Source organism: Thamnophis elegans, chromosome 11 (genome assembly GCF_009769535.1).
Source record: "Thamnophis elegans isolate rThaEle1 chromosome 11, rThaEle1.pri, whole genome shotgun sequence".
Taxonomy (NCBI): domain Eukaryota; kingdom Metazoa; phylum Chordata; class Lepidosauria; order Squamata; family Colubridae; genus Thamnophis; species Thamnophis elegans.
In genome coordinates, this window is record NC_045551.1 from 44,186,520 (window position 1) to 44,204,164 (window position 17,645).

The 17,645-nt window shown below is 36.9% G+C and overlaps 1 protein-coding gene across 2 annotated transcripts in view; it reads left to right on the forward strand.

Moving 5' to 3' along the window:
* CLYBL (citrate lyase beta like) overlaps nt 1-17,645 on the forward strand; it is a 201,580-nt gene that overhangs the window by 110,798 nt on the left and 73,137 nt on the right. For both annotated transcript variants that reach the window (XM_032226771.1, XM_032226772.1), the window contains exon 2: nt 7,524-7,713. In XM_032226771.1, the coding sequence (XP_032082662.1) occupies nt 7,524-7,713 (190 nt within the window). The remainder of the gene's footprint in view (nt 1-7,523; nt 7,714-17,645) is intronic.

Sequence of the window (17,645 nt, forward strand, 5' to 3'; positions counted from 1 at the left end):
GGCCCTCCCCCTTGTCCAAATCAACAGTGTCCAATGGCATACAGGTGTAGTGTTTTGGGAACCACTTTGATGTCACGCATGGCTCAAAGAGGTTTCACATTCTTTCACAGGCTAAGCATCCTTGGATGGCTGGATAACTGCAGTTTGACACCTATGGTTCCTGTCAGTGACTTTCCCACCCCACCCCCTTACATCCTTCTTCTTTCCTCCTGCTCACTCTTCTCCAAATTCCTTCTTCTCCCCCTCTCCATTTATGCCAGGATGCCAGCAAAGCATCCTGCAAAGCGGCTGAAGATGGCAGAGTTGACAGTTTCTTAGCCAAGGGAACCAGCATTGTCTAAAGACATTTCCATAGTCATGTGGCCAGCATGACTATACGCTGAGGTGCAATGAACACTGTTACCTTCCTACCAAAGTGGTACCTATTTATCTACTTGCATTTGCATACTTCCAAACTCTTAGGTTGGCAGGAGCTGGGGCAAGAACGGAAGCTCATCCTGTCATGCAGTACTCATGTCTCAAAATCGGGTTGTCAGCTTTCCAGCCTTAACCATTGACTTAACCATTGAGCCATTGTCCCACCCAATTCCCCAGATATAGATAAATATAAAACCATGATTCCATGTTCTTGTATTTTAATATTTAGTCCTTCAATATAAAACTTTTGCTGTCTTGATCTGATTTCTTCTGATTCCCATGGTGAGCAAGACGACATGGTCTGACTTCGTTCAATTTGGAACCAGGCTTAGTGAAACTTAGAACATAAATTAATATATCACATTAAAGTAAGGTGACCAGATTTTCAGATTGGTAAAGAGGGATACCTTTGACCAGGGGGGGGCGGTGATTAAAAATTTTATACGGAGCAACAAAAATTTTCATACAACGCAAAAATAGTATTGTAATTTTTTTTTATTTCAACATAACTACAATTTACAAATATAAATTGTAACTGTTACCAAACATCAAAATTTTGATCATGTGACCATGAGGATGCTGCAATGGTCGCTAAGTGTGAAAATGGTCGCTAAGTGTGAAAAATGGTCATCAGTCACTTTTTTCAATGCCATTGTAACTTTGGTCACTATACCACCTTTCTGGCCACAGTTCTTAAGTGAATAACTGCAGCTGATAAGTTAGTAACATAAGTGAATCTGATTTCCACATTTGACTTTGTCAAAAGGTGATTATATGACCCCAGGACACTGAAACCATCATAAATACAAATCTGTTGCCAAACATCAAAATTTTGATCATGTGACCATGAGGATGCTGCAACAGTTGCTAAGTGTGAAAATGGTCGCTAAGTGTGAAAAATGGTCATCAGTCACTTTTTTCAATGCCATTGTAACTTTGGTCACTAAGCCCATTATACCACCTTTCTTGCCACAGTTCTTAAGTGAATAACTGCAGCTGGTATTTTGTATTTTGGATAGAATCTTTTTTTAAATAGCCTAAGACAGTTTAAAAAAAGAATCCACACAGAATAAATTGAAGTAAAACATTTCAAACTATTCTTTCTATGCACAATATATTTCAAAGTATTGTGCATAGAATTTTTAAACATGGTTTCACTTCAATTTATTTTGGATAGAATCTTTTTTTAAATAGTCTAAGACAATTTAAAAAAAGAATCCACACAGAATTTTAAAAAATCCTATGCACAATAAATAAAATATTATTTTAAAATACCTTTTTTTAAAAAACAGCTCACTTACCAGCAGGTTTGCATTCCAAGTCAACCCAGAATGATGTAGATGTTAATACAAAGAACTGAGCAAATTGAAATGGTGAAATTGGTCAGGGAAATATTTTTCAAAGAAACTTTGCCACCATTTTTTGTGCACGAGACCTCCAACCTCCGTGCCCCTCCCCTCCGGAAATATCCAGGAAATAACACTTGCAATCTCTCTAGCCAAGTGTTTCCTGCAGCTCTATGGTACTTGGTCATTTTTTCTTATAAAATGAGGTAAAAGGGGCGCGGGGGGGTCCGTTTTGTTGCTTTAACGTTTTAATATCTTCAATGAAAGTACTGAGACAGAGAGAGGGATTAGACAGGGTATCTTTTGTCTTGCCCCGGTTAGGATTTCTTAAGCAAATCCACTGGGCTTTCAACATGAAGCCAGAAAATCGGGACTTTTTTAAAACGGCCTGGGACAAATTGTTATAAAGCGTGATTGTCCCACTGAAATTGGGACGTCTGGTCACCTTACATTAAAGTGTGAGTTTTTAACTATGGTTTATTAAGGAAGCCCATTTGGTTTACTTAACTTATTAAGACAAACCATGCTTTATAAACCAGAGCGGCTAGCTTCACACATGAGCATAAATTAAACTGAAATCAAACCAATTGCATTAGATCAGTTTGTTTTGATGGATTTGTACTCTAAATATGAGGTAGCTTGGATCTAATCCACACAGAACTTATTTTCCCTGATTATTTACACTTGATGCTTTGTTATTCAGTGTTTGCAAATGTTTTTCACTTATAATTTCATTTGTACATCAACCTTAAATTAATATTAAACATAAAATATTTTTTCTCATGCTGAGCATAATTTAGTTATTTAGCTGATTTTATCTTGAGCAAATTGAACATTCCAGTTTTGGGTTGTTTTGAAAAAGCAATTGTCTGCCTTCAGGGTCTTTATTGAGAAAAATAAGGATAAGAATCATAGCTCAATTATGCTGCAGCAGCAATTACTCTAAAAATGGAATAAAATCATAGAAAATAAACCAAAAATGGTGATGAACCAGCAGAAAATTATTTGAAAGCACATAGTACTAAAAGTGCCTCTTAATTCAGAGTTAAAAGAACACCATTTAAAAGTCCATTTAAAGTCCATTTAAAGCAATTATAAACACAGAACTAAAATAATACTTAATAAGTCTTCACTGGATCTAAATAAAGAACCATTATTGCTTCAGTCTTAGAAAATAGGAGCAGCTTTTTCATCTCTTTCTGAAGAGGAATTCAACAGATTAAAAAATATATCTCATTTTATCAGAAATCAATTAATTAATGGATAAAATATTTTTAAAACGACAAGGATGAAGTAAAAATGAAGTAAAGAAATAATAGAAATCTACCGTAAAGTTATCTTTTATTAATACCAGACAGAAATTTATACATATTTGGAATACAATTAATTCAACTGGCTCTCTATGATATTCCATATATTAAAATGCTTGTTTTAAGATAATCATGGTTACATAATTATATTCTATTTTTACTTTAAGCAATCATAACTTGCATTTACTAAATATGGACAAGTGCTTAGTATTTGCAATCAAAGTAAGGATTATAGTGATAACCTATTCAATGAATTAATGAAAAGTCAGGAGTGTTAATGCTCGTTTGATAGAATGAGCCTCTTCATCTGTAATAATAGTTCATTATTGAGCCATATTCTCTTAGAAATGTATCAATTACATTTTGATTTTTGTGTTCATACATGACTTGGGAAATATTCTCTTTTTCCTCTCTGGCATGTATTTTGAATTGATTTATACTTGTAAGATCACTCTGAACAAATGTATGTGTGATTAGATGTCCTTTTTAAATCAGAAAATTTAATATGAATTAAAATGCAATAGTGGCAATAATGCCACAAAATATTAATAAGATTAGATGATGTCTTTGATGAATTAATGCAATTACTTTTCAGTGTAGGCATTCTCCTGCTTTGTTATATGCCTATTAAAGAACATGGTATCCATGAATGCAGATAGTTCAAATGCTATTCTCAGGTATCATACGATCCATCTTAGCAATTGATTGTAGATCATCCCTCTCTCCCCTCCCCCTCCTCCTTCTTTTGGCTTTTCTAACAGGCAGTTACTCAGCTACCTACCCTAGTCTCTTCCTTTGAGAGCCAAGACCTGATGTCATTCATTTGATTATTTAAATAGTAGCGTTAGTTCTTTTTACTCTTCTAGTGTGAGCTGTTCACACTGAGTATTTTCCCAAGAGCCTTGTAATTTGAATGGAGACAGCTTGAAATAGAGACACTGTCCTTAGTGCTGATTTGACTTACAGTAGGCTCAAACTAGGTTTCTCCACCACATTTTTTAGTGTGAATTTTTATACAAAGTTAAATGTGATAAAAAAATGGTGCTTATATGAAGGATAAAAAATTTTGTTTCCAAAGTTCTGTTTTAAAGCTCTTAGAACCATTTATGGATCTATCAAGCAATTCAAATATTGCACATTCAGCGATTTGTGATTTTTCTTAAATATCATGGTAAATATTTAATTTTTAAAAAATCAATGTACAGATTGTGTTGGATGTCTAGACTGGCATGATTGTCTTTCAGCTTAATTTACTTTCACTGCACTTACTTGAATCAACTTCTCAAAGTGTGAATTTGTGATTCATTAATTTGAACTCCAGCCATTTATGACCTTGAAATTAGCTGTTAAAAGTAATGGAAACAGTATTTAAGAAAATCTCTTTCAGGATTAGGAGTAAATTTAGAATTCTTTAGACAAGAAGAGATTCTTTTCTGCATTTTTTGTATGATAATAGTTCCTTTATTCCAAAAAGAAAAAACCCATCATATTCTAGATAAAAAGGATGATCCACCTTGATGTTAGTTTTTGATTATTGGAAGTGACTGAACTCTTCTTTAAAACACCAGCTTCTCTACTGTTCTTGATATTTTTATATCCCTTTCATATAGATGTTTGTAAGTTCTTGTCACTTCAAACAGTAGAACACCCTCCTCTATTCTTTTGTTTTATAATACACACTAGGAGAGGGGGCTCTTCAGACGCCCCTCTTTTCTTCTTCTTCTCTCCCTTTCTCTCTCTCTCTTTGCATTTTCCTCCTCTTGATCTATATGATACTGTAGCTGATCAGGTTTAAAACACTACAGTATTTAGGATCCCTGGAGTGCCATTTTATGTATTAGTACCAAGAATATGCCCGAGGCAAATAACCACCTGAATTTCTTTTAATTACACAATATAGCTGCATTTACTTCAGGTTCTTTTTGACTAAAGCTATAAGGCAATTGTAACCATGGATGATGGGATTAAGTGCCTCTTGAAGTGACTTTAGCTCCTTGTGTGAACAAAGAGAAAGAAGAGACCACTTAGCCCCTTTATGAGTAAGAAGCTTTTTCTCCCCCTCCACCAGGGTACAAAAGAAGTACAATTAACAAACATTATCCCCAGAACTAAATTGAAATGTGCATGGGGACAAATGTATATGCAATTAGACATATATGATCTGGGCTATTTTAACCATTCGTTATTGCTAATGCTGTGAAAAACAACCGAAGGATGTAAAATGTTACACCAATAACTGGGATTGCAAGAACAATCCACATGTTTTACAGCTGTATCAATGAACAAGGAAAATGTCATTTGGATTTTTATTTTATTCATTCATTTGTAGAGCCAGTTGTATTAGTTCAAGCTCCAGTTGTTTATGGAGAATGTCATTCTTTTCACGAGAGAGGATATTTAATGGGATTTTGTCATTTCAAAATCATACCATCATTATCTGTAAAATCTGTCAAGCAAGAGGGAGGAATGGCACTAATGCCAAGGGTACACATTATTCAAAATCAGCAAATGTGCTTAATTTGAACAATTGATACAGGTTGTAGAAGTCATTCTGGAGAATATTTGGTATATCAGAATGCTGTCCTCCTTGGCATTAATATCGTCCTCATAGATGCAACTCTTATCACATAATTGAATGACAGGAAGCAGATCAGATAGTGGTTTGGAATTCAAGAATAAGACTTCCTGAGCACCTCCGAGACAACAGGGATGGATGGTGGGGAATGCAGATAAGAAGAAACTATTCCCTATGGCTTGGAAATTTGATGCAGTTATGGTTCTTTTGCATTATATCTAAAAGTGTGAGAACTTCAAGATGGCAGAAAAAATTAAAAGCTATATGAGATTGTGATTAGAGTTAGTCTCACATTTAGAGGGGAGGAAATCATTTGCTGTATCCTATAACTAAGGACTAGGTTATCTTAAAGAGAATGAAATAATTATTTCAACCTAAATTTAAATTCAATCTTTCAACCTAATTATCTTCCTGACAAGCACATATGCTTTGTACTGTTGTTTCTTCATGTGTAAGTGGTCTCACCTTTAGAGAAGCCTACAAGCCTTGGAAAAGACCTGGCTATTTTAATGATCTGAAGAGAGGGGCTTTTGTTCAAGGACATGCACATGTAAACAGCCAGAAGTAGCTTATGAAGAGGCTGTAGAAACCCAGAAAAAGCATGACTTTTAATTGATTGAAGAGATGTGAACCTTAGCCATCTTTCATTTGAAGGATTTTCACAGCTTTAATCCTGTCCCACTTCAACTGTTCTCCCACTTGTGTGACCAAAATATAGACTATTTATCCTGAAGAGTGGGAGGAAGGATAGGACAGCATTCATTCCAGAAATGGGATTTTTAGGGAGGCATTTAAGCAATCCCATGATTCACTTCTGCTATAATAAAATTCATAACCCTCAAAAGAATCCAATTCAGTAAACAAAAACATATTTTTTAAAATAATATCTTTTTTCCTTTTAATTAAGCTCAACTCCTGAAGCTTTTATTAATGTGTCCATGTAGTTTTCTTGTGTGTGTGTGTGTGTGTGTGTGTGTGTGTGTGTGTGTGTGTGTGTATGTATGTATGTATGTATGTGTGTATATATATATATATATATATATATATATATATATATATATATATATATATATTCTTAATAAAAAATATATATTAAAAAATAGGAACCCAGGGAGTGATAGCAGCTCTACCCATATATTTTTTCTTTCACCTCTAGGAATTAGCTCTGATCAACCTATTGTCCAAATTGCACATTATAATGTTCCAAGCCATTGTTACCACAGATCTTTTTATTTTCAAAAAATTTTCCAATTACATCAGACATTTTGGCTGTAGATTGAAAAAGGATAAAGTATGAAGTAACTAGGAAATTACAGGAGGGACATCTGTTTTATAGCTTTAGAAGGAAGATAGGCAACTTCCCAGAGCAAAAGGTATGTAGGTACTATGTCTGGGACTGAGAAAAGGATGCTTTTGAAGGCATGGCCAAGAAGGAGTTCTCTGGTGGGAATTTCAGAGATACCTGGTTGACTGTGTCAACCAGGAATAGAATGCTCAACTGACCAAGCCTTGGGTTTCATTCTTGTAAGATCGTGCCAGTCTTATGAAATGTTCTTTCAAAAGTGAAATTTGAATAATGAGATTTAAGCTTTATTACTAAATAAAGCAAGCACTCTAGCCATTTAAAAAGAAAAAAAGTTGCTTAATACTGGCAGCCAATTAACCTCGAACCCCAGTACAATTTTAACCCCCCTTTTTTTCTTCTGCTGCTGTTAAAGACCCTCCCGCTTGTGTCAATCTTTGCTTTCTAAAGCTATATTTTCTATTGTGAATAATTGTTGGTCTTTAATATTATTATGAACTACTTTGGGATTCTGTGGGGTGAGCAGAGATATAGTCCATAAAAATCAATAACTGGAAAACTCTTTTTTACAGGACCACTTTTCTCCTACCTGTAGCTTGTCCCAGGGTTCATTATCATGGGACACCGTCTTGCAACTACATACCCCGGAGAGCTGTTCTCTATGTGCCTGCAGATGACGGAAGAAAGATACAGAAGATCCAAACTCTCAAGGTTGATTGTGCAGTGCTAGATTGTGAAGATGGTGTTGCTCTAAATAGAAAGGTAACCAGCATGTGATCTGTTAAGTTTGATGAAATTAATATCCTGTTTCCCCCTGACAATAAGACCTCCCCGGATAATAAGCCCAATCGGGCTATTGAGCACATGCACTAAAACAAGCCCTCCCCTGAAAATATTGCAACACAGTAGCAGCCATGAGGTGACCACGCTTGCTGCCTCCTGTACCTCAAAAATAATAAGACCTTTCCCCAAAAATAAGGCCAAGTGCTTATTTTGAGGGTCAAAAGAAAATAAGACCGTTTATTTTCAGGGAAACACAGTATGTCACCATGAAGTATAATATGATGTAATAAAATCATGCACTGGAGCCAAATTGGGATCCCTAAACTAGGTGTGTTTCTTCTGCCAATCTCTTTTGCAAACAAAGGATGAAAGTACCACAGCAGTTCAGTACAAATTTCACAAAGCAGCCAGCTAGTACTTTTCCTCTCCTCTTGTATAAAAGTGAAGTATGTAACATCCTTCTCCCAGAACCTCTTCTCCCTAAGTGTTCCTTGCAACTTGGACTCAATTATTGAATGAATAACAATGTAAAATCAAATTACCACCCAAAGTAGCGGTATTCCTTGTTTCAGTGCATTCAGTGTGATCTGCCAATGGCAGCAGATTCACTGCAAGTTGTGGGAAATTCCAAAACAAAATACAAGGGCACTGAACCTCTGTCCTTATTCCTCCTACTATATAGTAATATTGTATGTATGTATGTATGTATGTATGTATGTATGTATGCATGCATGCATGCATGCATGCATGTATGTATGTATTAATATATAGTAAATGGAATACACCAGCACTTTCTAGGAAATGTGTGTATATATGTATTAAAATAGCCATAATACCAATATGATTGTAATTCTGAATACTTGGTATTCAGATAAAAGGCAGGGGGGGATTTTTAGACTTTGTCTTCATACTAAATGAAAAGAGACCTTTTTTTTCCAATTGTCAAGTAGATCATTGTCAATGCTTTCTACTTGCTTTCTTCTTCCAAAAATAGACAACAGAGATTTCATTGTTCATGCTTTTAGGAATCAAACTATCACATTTATGAGAATGCTTGCTTTTTAGGACTATTTCTTCCTTTTGTTTTGATTGGGTCCCTTAAAGACATAAAATCGTATTTAGCAGGTCCTGTATAAGGCCACATTGCAAAAAAAAATAGTTAGCATCTTTACTATGGAATTTAGTGAATTGCTGTGTGTGTGTGTGTGTGTGTGTGTGTGTGTGTGTGTGTGTGTGTGTGTGTGTGTGTCTAGGAAGTTAAAAACAGGCCCTGTGACATTATAGCCCTCAGTCTGGTTATTCTAGTAAGCTATATGCAAATAGTTCCCACAATTAATAAACACAACTGCTTTTGAAATGAGGGTTATGGAAAAATTCCCAATCTGTACATCATCAAGAAAGGGAGGGAAATGCCCTTTCAGAAACCTAGAGGACTAAATTGCATAACCTGTGGTCCTATGACAAATTTTTAGTTTTGGGTATAACCCTCAAAGACTTTCCAAAAGCACCAGCAATTGGTCATTTGTACAGGACCTAACTTTTAATTGTCCTTTAGTTAATTCTACTTTGTGTCCTAGCCCAGCTGTCCCCAACCTTTCTGGCAGCAGCAGCAGGAGGGAAGGGATGGCTTCAGCCATGCCACCTAGCTCCCGCGCATGCACAAATAAAGCATCACACTCTTGCTTGCCGCTTGCACAGACCAGTTCCCAACAGGCCATGCATCAGTAGCAGTCTGTGGCCCAGGGATTGTGGACACTTGTCCTAGCCCCATTCCTGTAGTCCCAAGCATACTACTCCAAATGTGCCCCCCCTCCAAAAAAAACCCATCCCTGTTGTGCTCCCACAGTGGATAATACTAAGATAGAGGAACCAATAGTTTGATCTGATGTACAGCAGTTACAGGTATTTCTTTTGGCTTGATGTCACAGGCATATTTCAGATGCATCCTCTCCTCCCCCTTTTCTTAAAGAGAAACAAGAATTATACAATTAAGTACCAACATGATTGAACATGACACCTATATACCATGCAGGCGAATAGGTTTATTTCTTTATCGTGCAGCAATGTTATAGTGACATGAAATGTTCATTCTGGCCAGCAGCCTTGCAGTTAGTTCTTATCTCCCAGAATAATCAGGAGTTTTCAAACTACCTTTTTGTGCAACTTCAGACCTCAAGATGTTAGGTATACCTGTCAAATGACTCAGGTTCTTGCCAGTGAACAGCAATTATTAATTTCATGCAAGATTTAAAAAACTATTAAAAGCATGCAAGGTAATTCTCCCCCCTGTATTTAATTAATTCCACGTAATGCCAAATAATTCAGCCTGTGGGAACCTGCAAAACAAAACATGAGGGTGCTAAACTTCTGCCTTTATTTCCCCCATTATATTAATGTGGGGCTTTCAATAGGATTCAAATTTGATTCAAGTGGAGTGAAATTTAGGTAAGCAGGATCTCCAACAGGTGATTCTAAGATGGCAGCCATTACCCAGAAATGATGTTAGAGACATTGTCTTCACGGGTCCAGGCTCTACTCCACAATCCTTGTGTACCATTTTGCCCATTTGAGCTTTTCTTTGGAATTTGGAATAGAGCCAAGGTGGCACAGTGGTTAGAGTGCAGTACTGCAGGCTACTTCAGCTGACTGCTAGCTGCAGTTCAGCAGTTCAAATCTCACCTGCTCAAGGTTGACGCAGCCTTCCATCCTTCCGAGGTGGGTAAAATGAGGACCCAGATTGTTGGGGGCAATATGCTGACTCTGTAAACCACTTAGAGAGGGCTGTAAAGGCACTATGAAGCAGTATATAAGTCTACGTACTATTGCTAAAAGTGCTATCTGAAACAGCTCATGTTGATAGATGGGAGTAAATCATGATTAAAGATAGAGTTATATTGGGTGCTTCTTCAGATAAAGGTGCCCTGAGCTATCAGAATGTGGCAGATTTGTCCACAAATTATCTGCAAGCTGTTTTATTGACATTGCCTTAATTAAAATCAAATTGGTTATTTCCGGAAAGAATGACATAAAATGTTTATGTCATTTCATGAAGGATTGGGTCACATATCTTAGTACACAGACATTCCACATTTTGTGAAATGTATTTTGTGAGTCCTTTGGTCAAAGCCTGTAATACGTTTTAAGCAGGGTCCCTGTTCCCAGAGTCTCAGTCATATAGGGCAGTATATGAGGTTCAAGTGGTCAAGGTTTCTCAACCTTGACCACTTGAAGATGTATGGACTTCACCTCCCAAAAGGTGATGTTCATACACCATCCTTTGGGGAGATGAAATCCACATATCTTCAAGTGACCAAGATTGGGGGCCTTTGATATAGTGCCTAGGAGCTGGCCCTGTTGGAGCATATGTATTTATTGATTACAGGACCAGTACCTAACGCTGTATTGGGCTTTGCAAATATTTGGCTACACTTACCAAAATCATTTTCTTGTGTTATCTGATGATTTATCACAAAGCCAAATGCTTGTTTTTTTGTCACTCTATCTGGTATTTTTCTTAACTTATTGTGAGAATTTCAGCAAGGAGAGAGAATGATGAATTTTTACAAGACTTCTGTTTTATTTGTTTTCTCTTTGTTGTAACATCTAAGGAAAATATAGTTCATGATTAATCATATGTATGCCCATGGTTGAATCTCAGTTCTTCAAATGATACAGAACACTGCAAAGAAAGTAATATTTTCCTAGGCATCTTACCATTATTCAAAGATTCTGTAGCCTGAGGAAAAGTCTTCAGTCAGATTTGACAGATCCAAGCATCAATCTGTTAAAGCAGAAACAAGGTGATCTGTACCATCTCTGCAGGGCATCTCTTATCCCAGAAGACAGCTGGAGTATACAGGTTTTCATAAAGACTAGTGCATTATTAATCTATGTGTGGCTATAGACATCCTGCCACTTCTGAATGGCAATGCTAACAATAAATGTGACAATTTATGGAGTTTCCAAGATCAGAATTTTATTCTTTATTAATTCCAGAATAATCTACTTAATTCTAGGGTGTTTTGTTTTAAGGGAGGAACTCATGTTATAGATTTTGTTTTTCAATATGACCTTCTTAGAATGATTGAAAATCCATTGATGGGGACTCAGTCAAAAAGATTACTTGGAATGTCATGAATAAAATGCCTAAGTACGTTTAACAAGCCATTCTTGTGGACAACTAACTCTTTAAATGCATTCTTCTGTTATTATGTCTTAGAGCCAGGTTAGACTTTTCATTGAAACAAAAGCATAGAAAACTCATGATGACACAAGCTTAAACACAACCACTTGCTACATATTATATCTGAGCCAGTTACCTTTAGCAGGAGAAATAGCTTTTCGGTTTAGTCTCTTCCTTTTGGAAAGCCTGAGGAATGGCTGTCAGTCAGTTCAGATTACAGATGGGAAGGTCCCAGATTCCTGCTTCCATGGGGTCAACTCCATGTTAATAGACCAATGGCTTGACTTGATGCAAGTCTCTGTATGTTGATGACCATACCCATATGCTTTTGATCATTTAAGGGTATATGATGTGATATGGTCTTCCCCAGGCTGAATAATTGTCAAGCATTAATATGTGATTCATGGACAGCAACTGGCTTTCAAATTTGGCCATCTTGCTGGACCAACATGTTCCATGTTCTTTAAGCTCCAGAGGGATGGAAATGGGCTTATATTGTTAATCATACTGAAGTTATATTAGCAGAAAATAAAGATTAAACTGTGTCCTTAAATTTAAGTTTCTTTTAATGAGTTAATGAATGCCCATAAAGTAAATGTCTCTAGGCATCTTGCACAAGATTGGAAAATTGAGAGATGGAGAGAGAAAATATTCGGTCTGAGTGAGAGGGAATTAGCCAATCAATATTTGCATACCTGCAGATACACCTTTGATTATCTTCACTCCTAAAATCTTATTATTCTATACTTACATTCATGCTTATTCCCAAGATAACATGCCTTGCATTAGGACAGCAGAGGTAAGCCACTTTTTATCCTTGTAATTTTGAGGCTGGTATGATTTGAGAATTTAAAATGAAAACTTGCCGTTACAGTTTTAAAAAAATACGAACAACAAAGCTGGCAAACAATTATTTTCTCTCTCTTTTTTTCAACATACCAGAACTATGATAGTAGTAACGGAGCTTACACAGCAAAGCAGTGGAGGAAGAAGAAGCATTAAGTTTTGTCATACCTGAAATAATACATTAGTGGAACTTTCTGCAAAGCTAATTAAGTTAGAGATTTAAATTATGGTCTCTTCTTTTCAAATTGTTTTGATACTGTATGCTGTTCAAGTTATTTTGGTACCTGAAGCAGAAAACCAAGAAGCATTTTGATTTTAGTTCCTTACCTCCATCTCTCAGAAGTAAAATCGTAAAGCCAAAGTCATAACAGATTGGGACCGCCTGTAAATCTCATAAATATTTGTTATTTGTTTAATTTTTGCAGCAGCTGCTCACGTTGCCTAATGGCAGAGCCATGGGCACAGACAAAGAGCCTGATGGAAAGAAGGGAATATTTTCTGTTTCTGCAACTTCATGATCTTGTCCTTCCTTTTAAAGCAAAGTAACTTACTTCAGCAGAGGCAAACACGTAATTCGTTATATCAAAATCCTCAATTTTGAACAATAGTAATACATTTGCTCTCTGAAAATAAGAAAAAACAAGGCTTCGTTGATACCCATCATTTCACTGTGTCATAGCAGACAAAGCCACTGCTGTCTACTTGGTTATATAGTGTTGTGGTGGGTACTTAGGCATTGCAGTGATTTAGTACTTCAAAACAACAGAGCAGACAGTCATACAAAGTTATTGTATGTAATACTGTAGTGCTTTCTATGTCTCAGGTCATGCAAGTTTTAGAATAAGATGAAGATATACAAGAAAGAGATTCTATTTGGAATTCAGGGCATGCAGTAAATTGAATCTCTAATTTAATTACAGCATGGATGTTATTTGCTTTTTTTAAAAATTTCCATGAATTCACAAACCTACACCGCAATTAAGATCACGTGAAGTAGTAATACCATTTTATAAATCCTTAGTAAGACCACACCTGGAATACTGCATCTGGTTTTGGTCTCTACATTACAAAAAAGATATTGAGATTTTGGAAAAAGTGCAAAGAAGAGCAACCAAGGTTATTAAAAGCCTGGAGACAAAAGCATATGAAGAATGGTTGCAGAAAGTGGGTATGGCTAATCTAGAGGGGATAAAAAGGACTAGGGGTGACATAATAACAGTATCCCAGTATTTGAGGGGCCACCACTAAGAATAGGAGGTCAACTTATTTTCAAAATGGATAGAAACTAATCAAGGAGAGAAGCAACCTGGTATTAAGGAGAAACTTCCTAACAGTGAGGGCAATTAACCAGTGGAACAGCCTGCCTCCAGAAATTGTAGGTGCTCCATCACTGCAGGTTTTTAAGAAAAGATTGGACAGCCACCTGTCTGAAATGGTATAGGGTCTCCTGTTTGAGCAGGGGGTTGGACTAGAAAACCTCCAAGGTTCCATCCCTATTCTAATTGATTGACCCTGTTAAATATGGCACCGCCATCCTGTTCAAGTTCAACCAACACATATACAAGCTGATTGCCAGACCACCTGACAGGCCAGGGATGTGGGGACCAAACCCATTTTTCCTATTTGGCCATGTTGTCTGTTCAAGCTGAACAGCTGAGACTGCAGCCCTCCAGTTTTCATATTGTTTGTGTACTTTTAATTTATTAAATACAAATTTAATGGAGATGAAAACATACATTTCTCTCAACGCAGAGAAGTGTGTTGCAGTATTAGGAGAAGTACAAAATCTGCCACTGGCCCAACCCTGCCTGATTCACAGGTTACTCCAGAAGTGGGGCTCAGGATTTATTCTTTTATAAGAATGCCCAAAAACAGGGCTCCTCAACATGCCTAGAATCCACTAATACTTTTTTTCATTTTTTTTTGAAGAAAATGTTTTGATGAGCTGCAACTCTAAATATGTGAAGGCTGCCAGCCATTGCTTTTGTCCAAGTATTAAGTGGGGAAATTACAGCCTAACTCTCTTCCTGTTTATTGTAAACAACGTGGCCAGCCTAGCAATGGAGTCTGATTAGTCCTTTGCACCTTTTGTGAAAGGATCAAGAGAACCCTACTGTTTTCGGTGTTTGACTCCAATTTGCATCTTTAAAGAAGCTTGACTGCATTAGGATCCAGATTTCAATTTCTTGAATGCTGGACATAGTTGGTACAATGCATCATACAATTAACCAAGATCCCCATTGTAATACATTTCTTTTAATGCAAGCGCATATTCATGTTATTTTTCTGATGCCACTTTGAAAAAGAATAGACCACCCATCCCTCTGAGAAGTTTTCTGGTTTTTTGGGGGGAAATATATCTGTGCCAGGAGAAAGCATTTTGAAAAGAGAGTGGGGTGGGATGGGTAAAGGGATGCTTCTTTCTGGAAAAACTATCTATAAAAGTCACGAATCAGTGTCAGTGGAAAAGCTCATAAAAGAAATTACTGTCTGTGCAACTAGATGCATGTAGTATATATTGATGTACATTTCTATCCTAAATTACATTTATATACATTTTATATGGTAAAATGGATAACATGTGGTTCTGCATGCACAGCATGAACCTTTGTATTAACCATGTGCCAGGATTATATACAGCCTTTGGATTCATACTTGATTTAGCATAAATTGAGCCCATCCTAAAAGTTTGGTTTGCAGGGAAGAAAGATTTCCTTTCCTCAATTTGATGTGGCTTTTATTGATCCTAGTGCAGAATGGAGATGATGTGTGCCAGAAATAACAATGCATGTTGGTTGTTCAAATTGACTTCATTTAACTTTGGTGGGGGGGAGCAGTGGGTGGGTGAGTTGGGTGCCTTCAACTCAGTGTTGACATCTTTGGACTGCCTGGACTAATCCAATTGTCTTGGCAAGGCTTTTGGGAGTGGCTTGCCATTGCCTGCTTCCCAGGGTAGAGAGACTATGACTGACCCAAAGTCACACAACTGACATGGTGCCTAAGGTGGAACTAGAACTCATGGTCCCCCAGTTTCTAACCCAGTGCCATAACCACTACACCAAAGTATCTTTCCTTTTACGAACACAGGGTATAGCTTATGCTATTCTGCTTAGGTCCTATTCTGTCTCAGTAATAGCAGTACAAAGAGGAGTACGTTCTCTTTAGTATTCCATGAACTGACCTCAAACTGGTGACCAAATTAACATTAATTGGAATCCTTCATGGATTTACAAACCTTTTTTTTTAGCTATGAGCCATAAACGTATAGTTATAAGACTGATGGTTCCAAAGGTTTTTCAGAAATGATATCATCAAATAAATAAGAAAATATATATTAGCTTTTTAAAAATATCTTTATTGTTTTAAAGCATACATTTCCTTTCTATGTTGAGAGTGTGCTCTCTAGGTACACACACACACACACACACACACACACAAGGCAATATATAAAAATATGTGATAACATCAATTGTATTATAACATATATTATCTTCCATTACAGTATTGATTATATAATGATTAAAAATATTTATTTCATCTGTTTTTCTTTCTCCTATAAACCATATTTCTCCTAATTCCACTCCTCTAACCTCAACACCTGTCATTTAACCATTTATAGAATAGTTCCTATGTTATGAAATAGTTCGAATCTTCTTTTCCTTTAATTTTAGGGATAACCTATCCATCTCTGCACATTTCAGATTTTTTTTTATTATAATATCATCTGCAGGAGTTTCTGGGTTTTTCCAACATTGTGCATATGCGATCCTAGCTGTTGTTAAGATGTTTAGAACCAAATATGTGTTACCTTTATTATAATTTCTTGGAAGCATGCCCAACAAAAATGTTTCAGGTTTAGATCTATTTGTTGTCTTATCATATTTTCCAGCCATGTGTGTATTTTCTTCCAGTATTTTGTGGATTTGGGGATTCCAGTATTTTTTGGCTTGGGGCTTTGCCGCCAAAGCCGAAAATACATATTATCTAGCCACTAAGCACCTAGAAAAAATATCAGCAAGTAAATACTGTGTTTTCATAAAGGGAGACACAATATATGAAATGCAAGCAAAAGAAATATTATATGCTGCTGCAGCTGCTAATTAGTATGTAAAAGGTATACCCTAATTCTGCAATTAGTATGTAACTTCCTGAGGTTACAGTGGTGTAATAATTTAAGGCAAAAAAATTATGAGATGCTTGAGTGTCTGATCGGTTCTTCCTACAGAGAGAATATGTTGCTTTTTAAACCATGCCCCAATCTGGTTCTTGTGGTTTAGCTTGAGGGACTCTATAATAAAAACACTCCCTTGAAGCCCCTTGTGGAGTTTATTATTGCTGTCATTTGGAAATAATGGATTTTCCCCCCATAGTGATTAAATATTAGCTTAGAACACACACGAAAATCTCTTTGGGCAAGTTATGAGGTCCTGAATGTCAAAAGGTTTCCAGGGACCTATCATGGTCACTCTTCTGATACCTCTTCAAGATCCACAGTACCTCCACAGCCCCGCCATTTCTGGGTCTCACTTGCTTTGTGCTCCTGGTAAGAAGGCAAACCTAGCAAAACAACCTGTCTTTTCCTTATTGGAGAAACCAGTTAGTTCATTAGTTGTATTCTTAGCTTCAGTGGTGGGTTGCAGATGGTACGCCCCGGTATGGGCGTACCAGTGCCTGCCGGGAGCACCGGGTACCATTCCGGTACAGTGCTCTGGAGGACCCACCCGCCCACACGAGCTCCTTACCTTCAGTACTTCCGTGCATGCTCACGGAGCATACTGCGCCTGCACGATGCTTCACCAAGAAGCTGGAGTGTCGCGGAGGTAATGCGTATGTGTGCGCGTGTGTGTGCATGTGCTGCACGCATGCATGTAGAGGACGCCGG